Source organism: Galeopterus variegatus, unplaced genomic scaffold (genome assembly GCF_000696425.1).
Source record: "Galeopterus variegatus unplaced genomic scaffold, G_variegatus-3.0.2 Scaffold164, whole genome shotgun sequence".
Taxonomy (NCBI): Eukaryota; Metazoa; Chordata; class Mammalia; order Dermoptera; family Cynocephalidae; genus Galeopterus; species Galeopterus variegatus.
The window spans coordinates 714,043-731,439 of NW_007726275.1; the positions used below are offsets into that span (position 1 = coordinate 714,043).

A 17,397-nucleotide genomic window follows, 5' to 3' on the forward strand; every position below is an offset into this window, starting at 1 on the left:
TTTGCCTCCCTCTGCCCCTAAGGTCAGGTGGGGACAGGCTGGAGCCGCCAGCCAGCTCCATGGACAGGGACTTTGCCTTTGCTCAGGGTCCAGCCTTGGAAAGAAAAGAAGAAAGGTCTGCGTTAATTTGCATTTGGGGGATTCTTCCCCCTCCTAAACTTCCGGGGGCAGAGAGAGTGATTCGACTTTGGATTGACTGTAGAAGAAGGGACAGAAAAAGCTGGAACACTCCCCCAGGTATGAATCTTTCACTTTTGCGCGCGCGCGCGCGCGCGCGTGCGTGTGTGTGTGTGTGTGTGTGTGTGTGTGTGTGTAAACAATTTCCTGCTGGTCAGAGGGGGTGTTGTCCTTGATGATCTCCCAGGTTCCTTCTAACTGCTTCATTCTATGATTCTGCAGCCATTAACTTCATTCATTCATTCAACAAACATTTCCTAAGTACCCACCCTGTGCCAGGTGCTACCCTTGAATGAGAGATCCAGCTCCCACCCTCAAGGATCCTCAGTCTAGCTGGGAGACAGTAATAACAATAGCTACCATCATTATGGTGGGCCGGACACTGGGCTAAACCTTTTATAAACATTGGCTAATTTTACCTAGCAACAACTCTGAGAAGTAAGTGTATCACTAACCCTATTTTCCATATGAGAACAGTGAGGCTTAGAGAGGTGAGGCCGCACAGCTAGTAGGCGCTGGAGCTGATGCTTTTAACCACTGTGTTATGCCGCCTGCCCGTGCCATAAAGAGACAATCCAGGGCAATAGATGATTTACAAAGGGCAGAGAGGGAAGGTGAGAGCTTACGAGAGCCACAGTTATGGAGGGCAGGGAAGGATGGAGCCTCATCTTCACCAAGGTCCCCAGGGTGTGAGGCAGGAGCAGGCTGGAGGGGGCCGAGCTTGGGCCTGGGGGGTGAGGCAGGTTTCACAAGACACACAGAGAGCTCTGGGGTCAGCGGGGATTTGGGGTCTATGGGGGTTGGGATCAGGGGTCCTCCCTCACTCCAGGACCTGGGTGACAGGGGATAGAATGGGGGACCTGAGGATTCCTGGAACGTTCTCTGCAAGCTGTGCATCCCCACACTTACAGGGTGGGGACTGATCTGGCCTTGGGGGGGGGGGGCAGTGTCCCAGCAGCCTGAGAGGCAGGTGGCACTATGGCCAGGAGGTGGGGGAAGGCCCAGGTAACTGTGTGTACCCCCAGAGCAAAGACCAGACTGTGACTCTCCCCCTCCTCACCGTTCTCAACTCCCATCTCCCAGCTGTCCCCAGTCACAGCAGAGGGAGGACAAAAGCTGATTATTCCACTGGGGGCTGTACTGGGCCCCATGAATGGGGTATTGAAAACCCTGTGTCCTCATCCAGATAGGTTTTCATCCTCTCCCAACCAGACTGTTTGTATTCAGGGTGGAGGCACAGCCAGGAAGAGATGCGGGGGATGGGCAAGGGGAAGTTCCTCCTGGGAGGGGCACCCCTGTCTCCAGGCACCTCACTTTCAATATATTCCAAACAGAACCATCCTCTCCATCACCACCTCCTGCGGTCCTCATCAAGGTGGCTGGGAGCAACCGGTTGCTCTTCTCTTCATCCCCAAACCAGTAGAAACCCAGTCCTGCCAATTCAGTCTCCTAGATATCTTTTGCCTCTGTCCTTCCCTTCTTCCCCTCATTATCTGGAATCTGGACACCTGCATCAGTCTCCAAACCAGCCCCTCATCTCTCCACACCTTCAACCATCATCTATGCACTCAGGGTCCTGCTAAAAGTCTGCAAGATAAAGGGGATGGGGTGAGGTGAGGGGCTTCTAGGATGCTGTTTACATAGTGTGAATGCTCACTGAGCTCTCCACTCAGGATTTATGCACTTTTTTTGTTTTTATACCTCAATCTAAAATTTAAAAAATTTTTTTCAAGGGCTTCCCACCCAAAGAGCAAAGCACCCCCAAAGGCATTTACTCTCTCAAACCTTCCTTCACCATTTTTGAATATTTGTGAGCCATGGGAACTCTAATTTCCTTAATTTTTTTTTTCTTTAAATGGACTCATTTGTTCTGATTTCAATTAACTTTTAAGGGAAACTTCATATTGTTCCAGTAAGTGGAACACCAGTGCTGGCCAGTTAGCTCAGTAGGTTAGAGTGCGGCCTTGTAACACAATGGTCAAGGTTCCATTCCCTGTACTGGCCAGCCACTCCCCACACACACAAAAAAGGAAAGCCAGAGTCCTTTGCCATACATAGAAGACACTGTATATAAAAAATCCATGAAAATAAAAGTTTATCTACATTTCTCTAAAATTTTTTTTTTTTTTTTTGTCTTTTTCGTGACTGGTAAGGGGATCGCAACCCTTGGTGTGGTGTCGCCCACACCGCGCTAAGCCAGTGAGCGCACCGGCCATTCCTATATAGGATCCGAACCCGCGGCGGGAGCGCTGCTGCGCTCCCAGCGCCACACTCTCCTGAGTGCGCCACGGGGCTGACCCTACATTTCTCTAAAATTAAGTGGGTTGCCACCAGGGGCACCAACACCACAGCCATGGGCCGGCCCTAACACTTGGGAACTTTATTTCCAGATGTTCCAGCTGTGACTTCTTCCCCAGCCCCTTGATGGGAGCATCTGAAAGACCATTCATGGGCTGGATGCACAAGGAAGCAGAGATGCCAGTTGGTCCCCAACAGGATGAGAGGAGCAGGGGGTGGAGGCCGGGAGGTGGGAGCACTGCCCCGTCCCCACTCCCCCCAGCCCTGTCCTTCCTCCTCCTCCTGCCGCTGGGTGAGTGTCCCTCCCCGGCCCCTCACCAGCCCCTGCTACTTCCTCTTTCCGACTGTCAGTTTTCCCAGCTGTAAAATTATGGTAGGAGGTGGGATGTGAATGAGCTGGTGTCCAACGTTCTTCCCAGCTCTGACATTTGCCCAGGGTGAAAGCTAAGGGTCTGAATTTGGAAAATGGAGGGCTCAGTGCTGGAGGTGAGATCTGAACACACCAAGAGTAGCTGACTGGTGAGCTCAGTTGGTTAGAGCACAGCGTTATAACACCAAGGTTATGGGTTCAGATCCCCATACCAGCCAGCTGCCAAAATAGATAAATAAAATAAATGTTGTGAGAGAGTGGGCAGTTAGAGGACATTGGAGACAACGAAGACACTGTCTGGACTTTTCCTTTCTGGGCAAAGGAAAGAGGGTGGAGTCACCAATGGGTGTCGGGAAAGCAGATGGTATAATAGATGGTATTAAATGACCTAGGGACTATCCCAACTTAAGAAGAAATGGAGCCTCAGTTTCTTCATCTGTAAAATGGGTACACTAGTACATGTCTCGGTGGTTGTAAGAATTCTATGAGGACATGTATGTGAAAGTGTCTGAGAACTGTAATACCCTGAGCACAAGGAAGGGGCTATTGTCAGGTTTTCAATTTTGCCTGCTAGGCCGGCTTCCCTTTCTCTGCCCCACCTCTCCTCTCAGGCCACGTGCGCAGACTTGTGTGGTGCAAAAGAGAGTGGCAGTCTGGGTAGTCATCTCAGCTCTACTCTTTATTTGTTGTGTAGCCTGGATCAAGTTGCCTAACCTCATTAAACCTGAAGTTGCCCTGTCTATAAAATCCTACCTACCTCATAAATTGTCCTAATGATTAACTGAGTCCATGTAAAGCCATGAGCACAGACATGTAGCTGAAGCAGAGGCAGTCATATAGATAAATCTTTTTGGGGAAAATCATAATGAATCCCAAAGCCAATTTACACATTCAAGGTGGAGCTACTGAACATCTGTTGAACAACAGGCTCTGAGCAGGGAGCCCAGGGTGGACACAGAGATGAGAGAGGCATGGCTACACCACCAGGCAGAAGGCCCTGAAAGAGGCATGCACATAGTGCCCAGGGATTCAGAGGAAATAGCACTTCCAGCCAAGGGCTTCAGGAAGGCTTCCCAGAGGAGGGGGCTCCAAGTTGGGCCTTGAAGGATCGACAGGGCTGTTATGAGCAGGGTTAGCCAGAACAGATTTGAGACCTGCACACAAGACTGATAGGAGATAAGTAAGGTGAAGCTGGTCAGAAAATACTAGAAGGGTTTGTAGAGACAGTGAAACAAGCAGGTGTCTCAGGCAGTTCTCTCTGGGGTGGCCTGTGGACGACTGAGAGAGGCCAAGACGCCAATCAGGACAGTCTGGTAAAGAGGCATGGGGCTCTGGAAAAGCAGGGTCAGTGAAGTCCAAGACAAGCGGGGTGACAGTGGGTACCATGGACAGAGGGGAGACTGTGCTCCTGGGACCGTGCAGAGGGGCCCACGCTCTTCCTCACTCTTTCAGCCAGCGCCCTACAGCCTACTCCACTGCCCTTTCCAGGTAGGTGCCCCTGCCCCTCCCTTCCTCACCTTTACCTGTCCCCCAGGTACCCCAGCTGGTCAGGCAGAAGGCCTCAGGGAGTAACGACTTACCACCCCTCCTTGACTCTGGATGCCCCCACCTCAGAGGGATTGCTACAGTCTCCCCATTTTACAGAAGGGGTGGATCCTAAGGCTCCCATGCCTTCCTGGCAAAGTGGGCATCCTGTAGGTTGGGCCCTGTGATCCCCCGGGTGCCAGCTCCACCGTCTTCACAGTGCTGAGGCTGGTGGGGGGCCCAAGCCGCTGCCGGGGACGCCTGGAGGTCCTGCATGGAGGCTCCTGGGGCAGCGTCTGTGATGACGACTGGGATGTGGTGGATGCCAGCGTAGTGTGTCGTCAGCTGGGCTGTGGCCTGGCATTGCCTGTGCCGCGGCCCCTCGCCTTTGGCCAGGGCCGAGGTCCCATCCTGCTGGACAACGTGGAGTGCCGCGGACAGGAAGCTGCGCTGAGCGAGTGTGGCAGCCGAGGCTGGGGCGTCCACAACTGCTTTCACTATGAAGATGTGGCCGTCCTGTGCGATGGTGAGCAGAGGTCTGCACCCCGGTATGGCAGACAGACTGCAGCAGCAGTGGGGCTGTAGGCTAGATGAATGGATGGACTTTCTGGTGGGAAGGTTGTCCCATGCAGAAGACCAAGCCAGAGACTATTGCCTAGTGTTGGGCAAGACCCCTAGCCTGGGTCCCAGTGGTGCTTCTAGCTCACTGTGTGACCTCAGGATGAAAGAAAACCAGAACCACTGTTTCCATGTGGAGACTGAATTGTCCCAGCAGAGCCTCCCCCCATCTTAAAAACCAGATGATTGGGGTCACACTGGCCATAAGGTCCACGTGGCATAGAGCTGCAGCAGAAACTCTGAGAGGTTCTCATCTTGAGAGCGGTGGTTCTAGTTTTCAAGCAAATTACCTGCAGGTCTCATGAAAACACAGATTGTGACCCCATCCCAGAGTTTCTGATTCTGCAGGTCTGGGTTGGGGCCTGAGAATTTGCATTTCTAACAGTTCCCAAAGTATGTGAACTGCTTTAAGAACTATGCTTTAGAGGAGTTCAGGGCTCTGGTGGCCCCTTCTCCTCCCATAGTTCCCAGCTTTGACCCTTTGTGTGGCCGTTAGCAGTCCATGACCTGCTCCTCACACACCCCTGTGGGTGTGAGGATGAAGAACAGAGAGATACCTGTATCCACCCTTACATCCTGCTTCCTTCCCAGAGTTCTTGCCCACGCAGCCCCCAATGAGGAAGGTGTTAACCAGTAGAACGCCCCCTACCACTCCTCAGAATGGGAAAGGTAAGCAAGGGTAATGTGGGGGACCACCTGGGTCTTAGAAGGGGAGTCTCCCACACCCTCCCCTAGGCAGAGAAGGATTACAAGTTGAAGGTTAGAGAAAGTGAGTGAGGTGGGGTGGGGGCTGGAGCTTAATCTAATGTGAGAGTCAGACATGCACAAGAATAATGATCATGATGTAGACAAGAAAATTGCCCCAAGGGGACAATTAAAGCAGCAAGGAGGTTGGAGGAGGAAGGGGGTCCCCTCTATCAGATCAGAGAGGGCTTCATGGAGGAAGGGTTGTGGCAGCTGCACCGTTAAAACTGCGGTTTTCACCGGGTAGTAGCAAATGAGAAAGCAAAGCATCCTACAGGGCTAGGAGAGCAAGGCACAAGGAAAGGGAGGGTTGATTCTAGGCAGGGAGCGACACATCAAAGCTGGTCTGTCCTGTGATCCCACAAAACACCCCCAATCTGGACTGTGAGGGGTTAGTGCCCTGGGCGTAGGTGCGTGAGGAGCTCCTCCTGGGCTTTAGGTCCTGGGGTACAGTGCACCGTGGGCATGTGGAGGGGATGGGAGGCAAGCCCTGTGGGAGATGCTCCCCGTCCCCGCCCCCGTCACCAGGTGAGGGCAGCGTGCGCCTGGTGGGGGGCGCAGGCCCGTGCCAAGGCCGAGTGGAGATCCTGCACGGCGGCCTGTGGGGCACTGTGTGCGACGACGACTGGGGGCTGCCGGACGCTGCTGTGGTCTGCCGCCAGCTGGGCTGCGGAGTGGCCTTGGCCGCCACCACCAACGCCTTCTTTGGCTATGGCACTGGGCACATCCTGCTGGACAACGTGCACTGCGAAGGCAGCGAGCTCCGCCTGGCGTCCTGCCTGAGCCTGGGCTGGGGCGTGCACAACTGCGGCCACCACGAGGACGCGGGCGCATTCTGCGCAGGTGCGGGCTGGGGTGTGGGGGGGCAGAGCGCGGGGCGGGGCCCTATCATGCTGGAGGAGGTGGACTGAGGCCCGGGTGAGGAGGGCGTTTGGGCTACCGTGGTTCTTCTCAGAGTTCCTCAAGAAGGCTCCAAAATACTTATAACATCTCAGTAACAATACTGCTATGTAACAGTAGTCCACCAATACTCCAGAATTAATAGCAGTACCCTAAGAATGCTTCCAGAATTTTCCAGAAATTTCCAAGTAATCTTCATGGAATACTTCAAAGTAGCAATACCCTAGAACTGCCCCAGAGATACTCTAGCATTCCCTAATTGTGGCAAAATTACCTAGCACAGCCCTCTGTAATCCTGATGCTCTAATAATAGTATTTTCTCCCCATCTGAGCCCTCTCCAGTTAGGGAAATTTTCCCAGCAAATAGGAGTGATACAGCCAATAATGCCATTTCACATACAGACTCCACTCTACAAGATAGAAAGTGCTTGCCCAGGACTCCTTCTAAGTCACAGCAAACCAAGGACCATCATTCTCAGTTTACAGGTGGGAAAGCTGGGGCCCAAAGAGGCAGAGCCTTACCCATGGTCACACAGTGAGCCCTGGCAGAGCCACAGCTAACTGCTGCACGGCCTTGGGCATGCCTCTTGCCCTTTCTAACCCTAGTCTATCTGTAAGATTGGGATAATGAGCCTTGCTCTGCAAGCCCCTTGGGATTATACATAGCCCTCCCTGGTGTGCAAGGCCTTCCATGTCTCCACGTCTTGGACACATTGGGCTTCTGAGAACATTGGAGAGATGTGAAAGCATATCTGTGAAAGCCCTGTATCAACTGTGAAGTGTACACCTGTGCAGCACAAGTAAATTACACCACTGTCAAAATGGGGCAGACCTCCTTTGACCACAGCTGGGGCTGAGCCCCCGGCCCTGGAAATGAAACCTGTTGTCTTCTCCAGGGAGTCCCTCCCAACCTCCCCTGATGGCCCATGGCTGGCCAGGAATCAGCAGCCTCTGACCCAGCTCCCTTCTCTCTTTTCTCCAGCCCTGGGGCCCCCAACTCTCACAGCACCACCACCCTCGGCCACAAGACAGGACTGGGCCTGGCACACAGAGCCGGCAGGTAAAGAGCCCAGCCCTCCAGGCTGGAATAGTAGGGGCAAAGGCGGGTGCTGCCGGGAACTGGGAAGGCTGTTCTGGATGCACAGGAAGGGGATCCCGACTAACAGGCCAGGGCTTTGGCCAATGGTTAAGAGGTGGGTGAGAGAATGACGAGCAGAGGGAACAAGGATAAAAGCCAGAGCTCTGAAAAGTTCAGTGCGGTGGGAGGAGGTAGCAAGAGATTTCTTGAAAACGCTGAAGTAAAATCTGGGTAGCAGCTGAGATTGGGAATTGAGAAGCCTTGTGAGGAACTTGAGAGGAAGGTTGAATCAAGGTTAGAAGTGTAGGGGCCGGCCCGTGGCTCACTCGGGAGAGTGTGGTGCTGATAACACCAAGGCCACGGGTTAGGATCCCATATAGGGATGGCCGGTTAGCTCACTGCTGATCCCATATAGGGATGGCCGGTTAGCTCACTGCTGAGCGTGGTGCTGACGACACCAAGGCAAGGGTTAAGATCCCTTTACCGGTCATCTTTTTAAAAAAAAAAAAAGGTTAGAAGTGCGTTTGGAATGAGGGCGGGAACTATCACGAGGATTGAAAGTAGCATAATGCCTGGAATTAGGGTTCGGTTCGTTCCACTCGTTTCCTGGAGACCCCACCACTCGCCAGACAACATGGTGGCTCTGGTATTGAGACTGAGTGTGGTGGCACCTTTGGGAATCTCAAGAGGCGCCCCCATGCCCTGCAGCAGGATTGATAGCCTCCTCGTCCCCTTCAAACGCGCTAAATGCCCTGTTTCCGCAGCTACCGGAGTTGGTGCCCAGCCTTCCGGGGAGACGGCACTATCCACCACAGCAGCCTGGGCCGCGGGGAAGAAAAGTAAGTGGCGGAGCCCGGGTTCCGCGGGAGGTGGGAGAGGGTGGGGCCGGGGCTCAGCCAGGGAGCCGGCTTCCCAGCCCAGCCCCTCTGGCCGCGGGCTTGTGCGCCCCGCAGGCGGGCGGCTGCGGCTGGTGGGCGGCCCGGGCCCATGCCGCGGCCGCGTGGAGGTGCTACACGCCGGGGTTTGGGGCACCGTGTGCGACGATGACTGGGACTTCGCGGATGCGCGCGTGGCCTGCCGCGAGGCGGGCTGCGGGCCCGCGCTGGGCGCCACAGGCCTCGGTCATTTCGGCTACGGCCGCGGCCCCGTGCTGCTGGACAACGTGGGCTGTGCCGGTACCGAGGCCCGCCTGAGCGACTGCTTCCACCTTGGCTGGGGCCAGCACAACTGCGGCCACCATGAGGATGCGGGCGCGCTCTGCGCAGGTGAGGCCGCGGCGTGACGGCACGGAGGCGCGCCCCACGGCGGGGGCGGGGCAAGGCGAGGTCTGAGGAATGGGCGGGGCCGTGCGTAGGCACGCACAGCGGCGCGGGCGGGACCGAGTCTGAAGAGGAGTGGGCGGGGCCGCGCGTGAACGCTCTGCGGCACCGCAGCGGGAGCGCGGCAGGAGAGAACGCGCACTCCGCAGAGAAGTGCAGGCGGGCCGTCGATGCGCTCTGCGGCTGCGCGGCAGGGGCGGGGCCGGAAGGGAGCGCCTTCTGCGGTGGGGAGTAGGGTGGGGTCGAGGAGGGCGCGTTGTGCGGCAGTGAGGGGAGGGGTAGGAAGTGAGGTTTAAGCCGAGGCCCAGGTCATGAAAACAAAGTCTGTGATATAGTCTGTGAAGGGCGGTGCTGCTTGCTCCCTGCTGAGTCAAGGACCCGCAAAGCATTAAATAGAGGGAGTTGATCAGCCTTTCCAGAGCTAGCTGTTAACTCAGGGAAGAGTCAATGCAAAGAGGGTGCTTGCGGAGTCTGGCAGAACACTGTAAAATGCCTATGTTCATTGATTGCTGTGGAAATTGATATCAGTCACCCTCTTTTGGTGCCCCACGCCTAGTAGGCCCTCTTATCCCTCCCCATATCCTTGGTCTCAAAGGGACAGGGTACACAGGATTCTGCTTTGGGCCCCGGGGTCAAAGAAGCACACCACCCGTTTCTGATCCAAGGGGCTGGAAGCAGTTCTTCAGGATCCTGTGAAATCCTTTCGGTCCCTAGAACAGGCTTCCGTGGGGAGGGTAAGACGTGACCTAGCTCTAAAGAACATGTTCCCCAATGTGACAGCCACCTCTTTTTCTCTGTCCTTGATGAGCCAGGCCCAGAGGAGCTGGGACTACAAGTACAGCAGGACGGTTCTGAGACTACCCGTATGCCCACTCCTCGGCCTAGGGATGGTAGGTGCCCACAGACTCTGGAAAGTGAGGTAGAGGCATCAGGATAGGAGGGACTTGGATTGGGGGAAGTCACAGCCTGGGTCATGCAGCTCAGCAGATTTGCACAAGTTCCTGGAACCCTTGTCCTTTTGTGCTGGTCTCAGGCCTCATTAATAGGGGTATGGTGTTCAGAAAGGAGGTGGGCTTTAAACTAAAGCAACCTAAAGATTTCTAGAGGTGGGATCTCAATGAGGGGATGGGGATCCTGTCCTGAGGAAAGCAATGAAAGAATTCAGAATTTAGCTCAGGGAGTCTGGGCATGGGGGAGATTACACTGACCTTCAGGGGAAAGGGTAGGACATAATCACAGTATCCAAACAGGTGGCCTGGGGCTGAGGTACTGGGATTATGATCAGAGGACCGCGGATCATTCAACAAATGTTTGCACACTTTCTTCCAGTCCTGAGTCTGGACTGATGCTCCTCCTACTTTAATCTCTTTTGTCTGCCCTCATCCAGTGGCTCCCAGGGCAGTGCCGTGTCTCAGACCACCACCTTTGCCTCTTCTATCTATCCCTTACCTGGCCTAGCTTGGGAGTGGCCTATCATGGGCCAACCCCTTCTAGCCCCGAGCCTTGTCTCCTCACAGGACACCTACGTCTGACCAGTGGAGCCCACCGATGTGAAGGGCGTGTAGAGCTCTTCCTTGGACAACGGTGGGGCACTGTTTGTGATGATGCTTGGGACTTGCGGGCAGCTGGTGTCCTGTGCCGCCAGCTGGGCTGTGGCCAGGCCCTGGCAGCCCCTGGCGAGGCTCACTTTGGCCCAGGCAGAGGCCCTATCCTCCTGGACAATGTCAAGTGTCGTGGGGATGAGAGCACCTTGCTGCTGTGTTCTCACATCCGCTGGGATGCACACAACTGTGACCACAGCGAGGATGCCAGTGTCCTGTGCCGGCCGTCATGACCCAGCCTGTTCTGCAGACCACCTCTTCTTTGAAGAGCCTATTGTGACCTGCCTCTCCTCCTCCAGGAAGCCCTTCTCTTGTGACTACTGCAGTTCATTTTGCCCCTCCTGCCCCTTGCCTGGAAAAGATCCTGCCCAGATGGTGTGGTCCTGCATGGGGGAACCTGGCTCTACCCCCATCAGCTTATTGTGTGACCTTAGCCTGTCATCAACAATTGTGGGCCCAGTTTACAAAAGCTCCCATATTCTGCTCACCAAAAAAACAAAACAGGGGAAAGGAAATGACTGTTAACTATTCTCTTTGGTAGGACTCCTGCTACAGCACCCCTGACCCTGCTTTCCTCCACCCAGATACAGGAGGCTTGGGGGCTCTCTGTAAATGGGTATCTCCTCTTTCCCCAACCCATCTTGGGATCCCCAAGAGAGAAGGCAGGAGAGGCCCACAGCTCTTACTTTAGATTCCCAGGGGCTGCAGAAGAACCTGGGTCATTGCCCTGCCCTGCTCCGTGAGGGCCTGGACTCAGATGGTGCTTGGCTGGACAAGGGGCTTGGAGGGGCCAAAGCAGGGACAGTGGCCCCTCCCTGCAGCTGGAACCAGCATCTCTGATTTAAGCTGCCCCCACCACAGAACCTCCACTTTGCAATAGCAAAGAACCCTGGGGGCCTGTAGCCACCCATTCATAGGTGCCAAGTCAATAAAGCATTGTCCTCCCTGTCTTTTAACTGAAGTCAAGTGTTTGAGCAGAAGTGCATGATTTGTGGCAGCAGGAAAGACTCTGGGCAGGCCTCTCTGGAGGAAACCAGCTACGGGATGGAGGGCAGTTCAAGAGCATCACGAGAGCACTCTCAACAGGCACATCACTTCCCGGAAATGCTGACTCATGGCGCCAGGACTCCAAGGCTCCTAGAGTGTCCCCTAGGCCATCTCCTTTTATCCTTTTACATATATAGAGACCTAGATCCAACAAAAGGAAGGGGTTTGCTCAAGGCCACATAGCAAGGTGTTCGAGTCACTAGAAGGGAAAACGTTCTTGAGAGGCAGTGGCAAGGGAGATGTGGGAGAACAAACCAGCAAGCACTGGGGCTTCCCCGAGCTGCCATTGGAGCACCTCCCCATGTGTCCCACATCTGCTTCAGGCGTCACCCCGGGAAGTGGGGGATGCTGCCAGAGCCTCTCTGTCAGCCCTGTAGTGGGTGACTTATCAGTATCAACTGTCCAGTGCCAAGCCTCTGCCCTCCAGGTCCAGCCTGCAGGCTCTGTATTAGTTTCCTATTACTGCCGTAACAAATTAGCACAAATTTAGTGCCTTAAAACAACACAAATTTATTATCTGACAGTTCTCAAGGTCACCAGTCTGAAATAGGTCTCTTGGGCCAAATTCAAGGTGTCAGCAGGGTGGTGTTCTTTCTGGCGGATCTAAGGGAGAATCCACCACCTTATCTTTTACAGCTTCTGGAGGCTGCCTCCTGTGCCCTCTGTGCAGCCAGCAATTGCATCACTCTGACCTCTGCTTTCCTCAGCTCATCCTCTTTGACTTTGTGCCTTCCTCTTTCATCTTTTAAGGCCTCCTGTGATTATATTAGGCCCACCTGGATAATCCAGGATAATTTCCCCATCTCAAGGCCCTTAATTTAATCACATCTGCAAAATCCCCTTAAGCCATGTAAAGTAACATATTCACAGGCTTCAAGGATTAGGACATAGACATCTTTGGGGCCTGTTGTTGTACCTCCAACAGGCTCCAAATCTGGGTCCTGGCTTCCAGCCAAGGAGTGAGGTGGACACTTTGGCTCCGAACTCCATCATCTGGCAGTAATGGCTTTGTCTCCATTCATCAGGGAGCTCTCTGAGACCTGCTGTGTCATTGGAAGGATAAAGGCTGGATGAATAAAAGATATGAAAATGTTTAAGATTTCAGGGAGTCAGGGCAGAGAGACAAGAATGTTCTAGATGCCCTGCAGTCCAGTACCTAACACAATCAGATTCTCTTCCACCTGTGGTCACAGCCATTCTAGCCACCAGGCATTTCAGTGAGCCACTCCATTGTCCTGAGAAACATCACAGCTCCCGACCCCTGGACTCCTCTTTCCCTGTCTAAACAAAGTATGTATGTTCACCGACATTCTCTCAATTGATTCCCACGGCAGCTCTGTGAAGGAAGTATTATTGCCCCATTTTACAGACTGGGAGAACTGAGGCTCAGAGAGAAGATATGATTTGTCTAAGTTTGCACAGTGGAGCCAGGACTGAAACCTGAGCTTCTTGATGCCCATTAACACTGGTCTCCGGCATTCCCAGTTCTCCCCCTTGCTAGCACATGGTAGATTTGCACTCCCGAGCTCCCTTGAGGTGAAGCATGGCCCTATGACATGCTTTGGCCAGTGAAATGTGGCACAATTTGCCAAGCTCCTTCAAGGTGAGCAGTGACGTTCCAGATGGTGGAGGCTTCATCAACCTGTGTCCCTGAGGAAAGGCCCCTTGGAACAAGGCCTCCATGGACTCAAGATGGACATATAGAGTGAGAAATAAATCTCTGTCGTTTTAACTACTGAGATTGGGGATTTTTTAATAGAGCTGCATAATCTAGCCATTCTGAATGAGACATCAGGCTCCTAAATTTTTCTCTGTCCTGTGGGATTTGCCTGAAACCTGTTTTCCAGCCAGTTATTAAGGCTGGTTTTGTTCACTGTTTTATTCAAGGCCAGGACCTACTGGGATTGGGAGCACACAGATAAATAAGACAGGACTTTTGCCCTAGGAAAAGTCACAGAATAATCCAATTCTGATGTTGAATGCCCTGCTGTCTTCTGAAACTCAGCCTATCTATCCCATTCATAACTTTGTCATCTACACCTAAACCGGAGTTTCACTGTTTGGTAAGCAGCAGTATCAAACCACTACCTTAAGCCAGAAACCTGGGTGTTATCCTCAACAATCCCCACTCCCAACAACTAATTAATCTCTAGGTCCTATTGATTCTATTTCCCATACTCTGCTAGAATCTGTTCATTTCTCTTAATCCCCACAATTCTTACCATGGCCTCTTCTCTGTTTCCCTGTCTCTAATCCATTCCCCATAATACAGGAATAGTGAGCTTTTTCATGCTTACAAATCTCATGGTGCCACTCCCCTGCTCAAATCCCTCCCATCGCTCCCCAGTGCTCTTCCTCAACTTCTTAGCTCAGCTTACAGGTCCTGCATAGTCTGGCTCTTAGGAATAGTGAGCTTTTTCATGCTTACAAATCTCATGGTGCCACTCCCCTGCTCAAATCCCTCCCATGGCTCCCCAGTGCTCTTCCTCAACTTCTTAGCTCAGCTTACAGGTCCTGCATAGTCTGGCTCTGCTTGTGTTTTCAACATCATCCCTTGCCACTTGCTGCCAGGACCTAGCCAAGCTGAACTACATTCAATTCCTCTAATGTTTGGGCTCTCTTCCCACGGTGCCTCTGCACACGTTGTGCTCTCTTCTTGGAATATGCATCACCCTCTCCTCCTCCTTCCCCTTAGCCAACTCTTATTTAGCCTCAAGTCTCAGCTTTCATTTTCTCCAGGAGGCTTTCACTGACACCCTCTCCTGGTCTGGAGCTTGGAATATGCATCACCCTCTCCTCCTCCTTCCCCTTAGCCAACTCTTATTTAACCTCAAGTCTCAGCTTTCATTTTCTCCAGGAGGCTTTCACTGACACCCTCTCCTGGTCTGGAATGGGAGCCTCATCACACCCTGTACTTCCCAGTGACCACACTCATCGTTGCATCTCATCAGACTGCTGCCTTGGCCGTATCCACTAGCTCTGGCAGACTTTGAGGGCTGGGTCTGCCTGTTGTGCCCAACTTTGTGCACAGGACCTCACATACAGTAGGTGCTCAAATAGTATTTGCCGAGTGAATGGAGGATGTGTGTAAATATTGCTGGAGCACCTGTGTACCAGGCCAAACACTGTGCTGGGCTCTGGGGCTACAGGACAAGAAGGGACCTAGACCAAGTTTCTGTTTGCATGGCATAGAGATAACCTTCAAGAGGAGGAGACAGATGACAAACCATTGAACAAATAAATAGCAAGATAATCCAAGGTAGTGATTAGTGCTATAAAGAAAATAAAGCAAAAAAGAAAAAGAAAAAATTTCGAAAAAAAGAAAGCAGTGTTGGGGCAGGGATTGGGTGGTCAGAGAAGGCCTTTAAAAAGGTGAGGTTTGAGCTGAGCCTGAGCAGTGAGAGGGAGCTGGCCATGAGTCTTTTGGCCATGAGAACATTTGGAGAGGACCATTCTAGATCCCTCAGACTTAGCCTAGTCCGCAGAAGGACCAGAGAGAAGGGCATTGTGTTTGGAGCAAAGAGGAATGTGCTAAGAGGCAAATCAGAGAAGCTGGTAAGGGCAGGACCACTCCAGGGCTTTGTAGGCCACAGGGAGGCGTTTTCTTCTACAGGTGGCAAGACTCCATTGCAAAGTGAGTGATAAAGTCACCCCACATGTCAGCCTCTTGAATAGCTCTCACATCTTTCAACTTGATGAGTGCATCTTGCCAAACAAACAACTGAAAATAGAAAATGAGACGCCTTATCAACGGTTCAGATCCCCATACCGGCCAGCAACCAAAAAAAAAGAAAAAAAGCCCTTTTTTTAAAAAGGCCCTTGTATATTCACACATACACATTCATGTGTGCACACACACACCCTTACAACCCCCCCGACCCCTGCACACTCCAGATAATTTTCATTGATATTCTTTACCCCTAACAGCCTACCTACCCCAATGCTGGGACCCTCCCTCTCTTCTACAACCTCCTTCTTTCTCCCCAGTTTGTAAGCCCTCTGACTCCCATGGTTTTTGTTCATTGCTTTTTGTTGTTGTTTGGGTTTTGGGTTTTTCTGGTTTTTTTTGGATGGCTGGCAGGTACAGGGATCTTTTTTTTTTTTTTTTATCCTATATAAAGATGACCGGTAATGGGATCTCAACCCTTTGCTTGGTGTTATCAGCACTGCACTCTACCGAGTGAGCCACGGGCCGACCTGGATCTTTGTTTTTTAATAACAGTTTTATTGAGATATAGTTTGTATACCATAAAGTTTACCCTTTCAAAGCATAAAATTCAGTGACTTTTAGTATATTCACAAGATTGTGCAACCATCACCACTATCTAATTCCAGAACATTTTCATCACCTTCTCTCCTCCCCCAAACTCTCATGCCCATTAGCAATCATTCCCCATTCTGCCCTCCTTCCAGACCCTGGCAACCACTAATTTACTTTCTGTCTCTATGGATTTGCCTGTTCTGGACATTTCATGTAAATGGATTCATACATTATGTAGCCTTTAATGTCTGGCTTTTGTCACTTAGCATAATATTTTCAAGGTTCATCCACACTGTAGCATGTAGCAGTACTTCATTCCTTCTATGGTGAAATAATTTTCATTGTATGGATTTACCAAATTATGTTTATCCATTCATCTGTTGATGGACACTTGCATTGTTTCCACCTTTTGACTATTATGAACGATGCTGCTCAGGGTACAAGTATCCATTTGAGAACTTGTTTTCAGTTCTCTTGGGTGTATACATAGGAGTGGAACTGCTGGGTCATACGGTAATTCTATGTTATATTATATTTTGAGGAATCGCCAGTTTCCATAGTGATTTTGCCATTTTACATTCCCACCAGCAATGCACTAGGGTTCCGATATCTCCACATCCTCAACAACACTTGTTATTTTCCTTTTTTAAAAAAATTCTAGGGCCGGCCCCGTGGCTCACTCGGGAGAGTGCGGTGCTGACAACACCAAGGCCGCGGGTTCGGATCCCATATAGGGATGGCCGGTTAGCTCACTGGGTGAGTGTGGTGCTGACAACACCAAGTCAAGGGTTAAGATCCCCTTACCGGTCATCTTTTAAAAAAAAATAAAATAAAAATAAAATAAAATAAAATAAAATAAAAAAATTCTAGCCAGGGCCGGCCTGGTGGCGCACTCAGTAGAGTGCGCGCTTGAGAGTGCAGCGGCGCTCCCGCCGAGGGTTCGGATCCTATATAGAGACCAGTCTGCTCACTGGTTGAGCAAGGTGCGGGCGTGACATCGAGGGTTGCAATCCCGTTACCTGTCACGAAAAAAAGACAAAAAGGAAAAAAAAAAAATTCTAGCCATCCTAGTGGGTGTGAAGTGGCATCCCGTTTTATTTCCCTAATGACTAATTACAGTTGAGAATCTACTCATGTGCTTATTGGCCATTTGTTTATCTTCCTTGGAAAAATGTCTGTTCAAGTCCTTTGCCCATTTTTCAGTCAGGCTTTTGCTCATTTTTTATGCAGAACTGTCTGGCTATCTTGTCTAGCATTTAGCCTCTGGGACTAGCCTTCCAAAATTGCCCTTTTTTTTTTTTTTTAAAAGATGACCGGTAAGGGGATCTTAACCCTTGACTTGGTGTTGTCAGCACCACACTCACCCAGTGAGCTAACCGGCCATCCCTATATGGGATCCGAACCCGCGGCCTTGGTGTTGTCAGCACCGCACTCTCCCGAGTGAGCCACGGGGCCGGCCC

The 17,397-nt window shown here is 51.9% G+C and overlaps 1 protein-coding gene across 1 annotated transcript; it reads left to right on the forward strand.

Annotated features, from left to right (window-relative positions):
* SSC4D (scavenger receptor cysteine rich family, 4 domains) lies at positions 1–11,590 on the forward strand. Its single transcript, XM_008594562.1, is given in 12 exon segments — positions 1–237; positions 2,568–2,702; positions 2,705–2,767; positions 4,298–4,333; positions 4,590–4,895; positions 5,579–5,656; positions 6,260–6,574; positions 7,614–7,691; positions 8,474–8,548; positions 8,663–8,974; positions 9,841–9,918; positions 10,546–11,590. Coding segments are annotated over 11 exon segments (1,686 nt in total). The 5' UTR covers positions 1–237; positions 2,568–2,674; the 3' UTR covers positions 10,863–11,590.
* Positions 11,591–17,397: the final 5,807 nt, after the last annotated feature.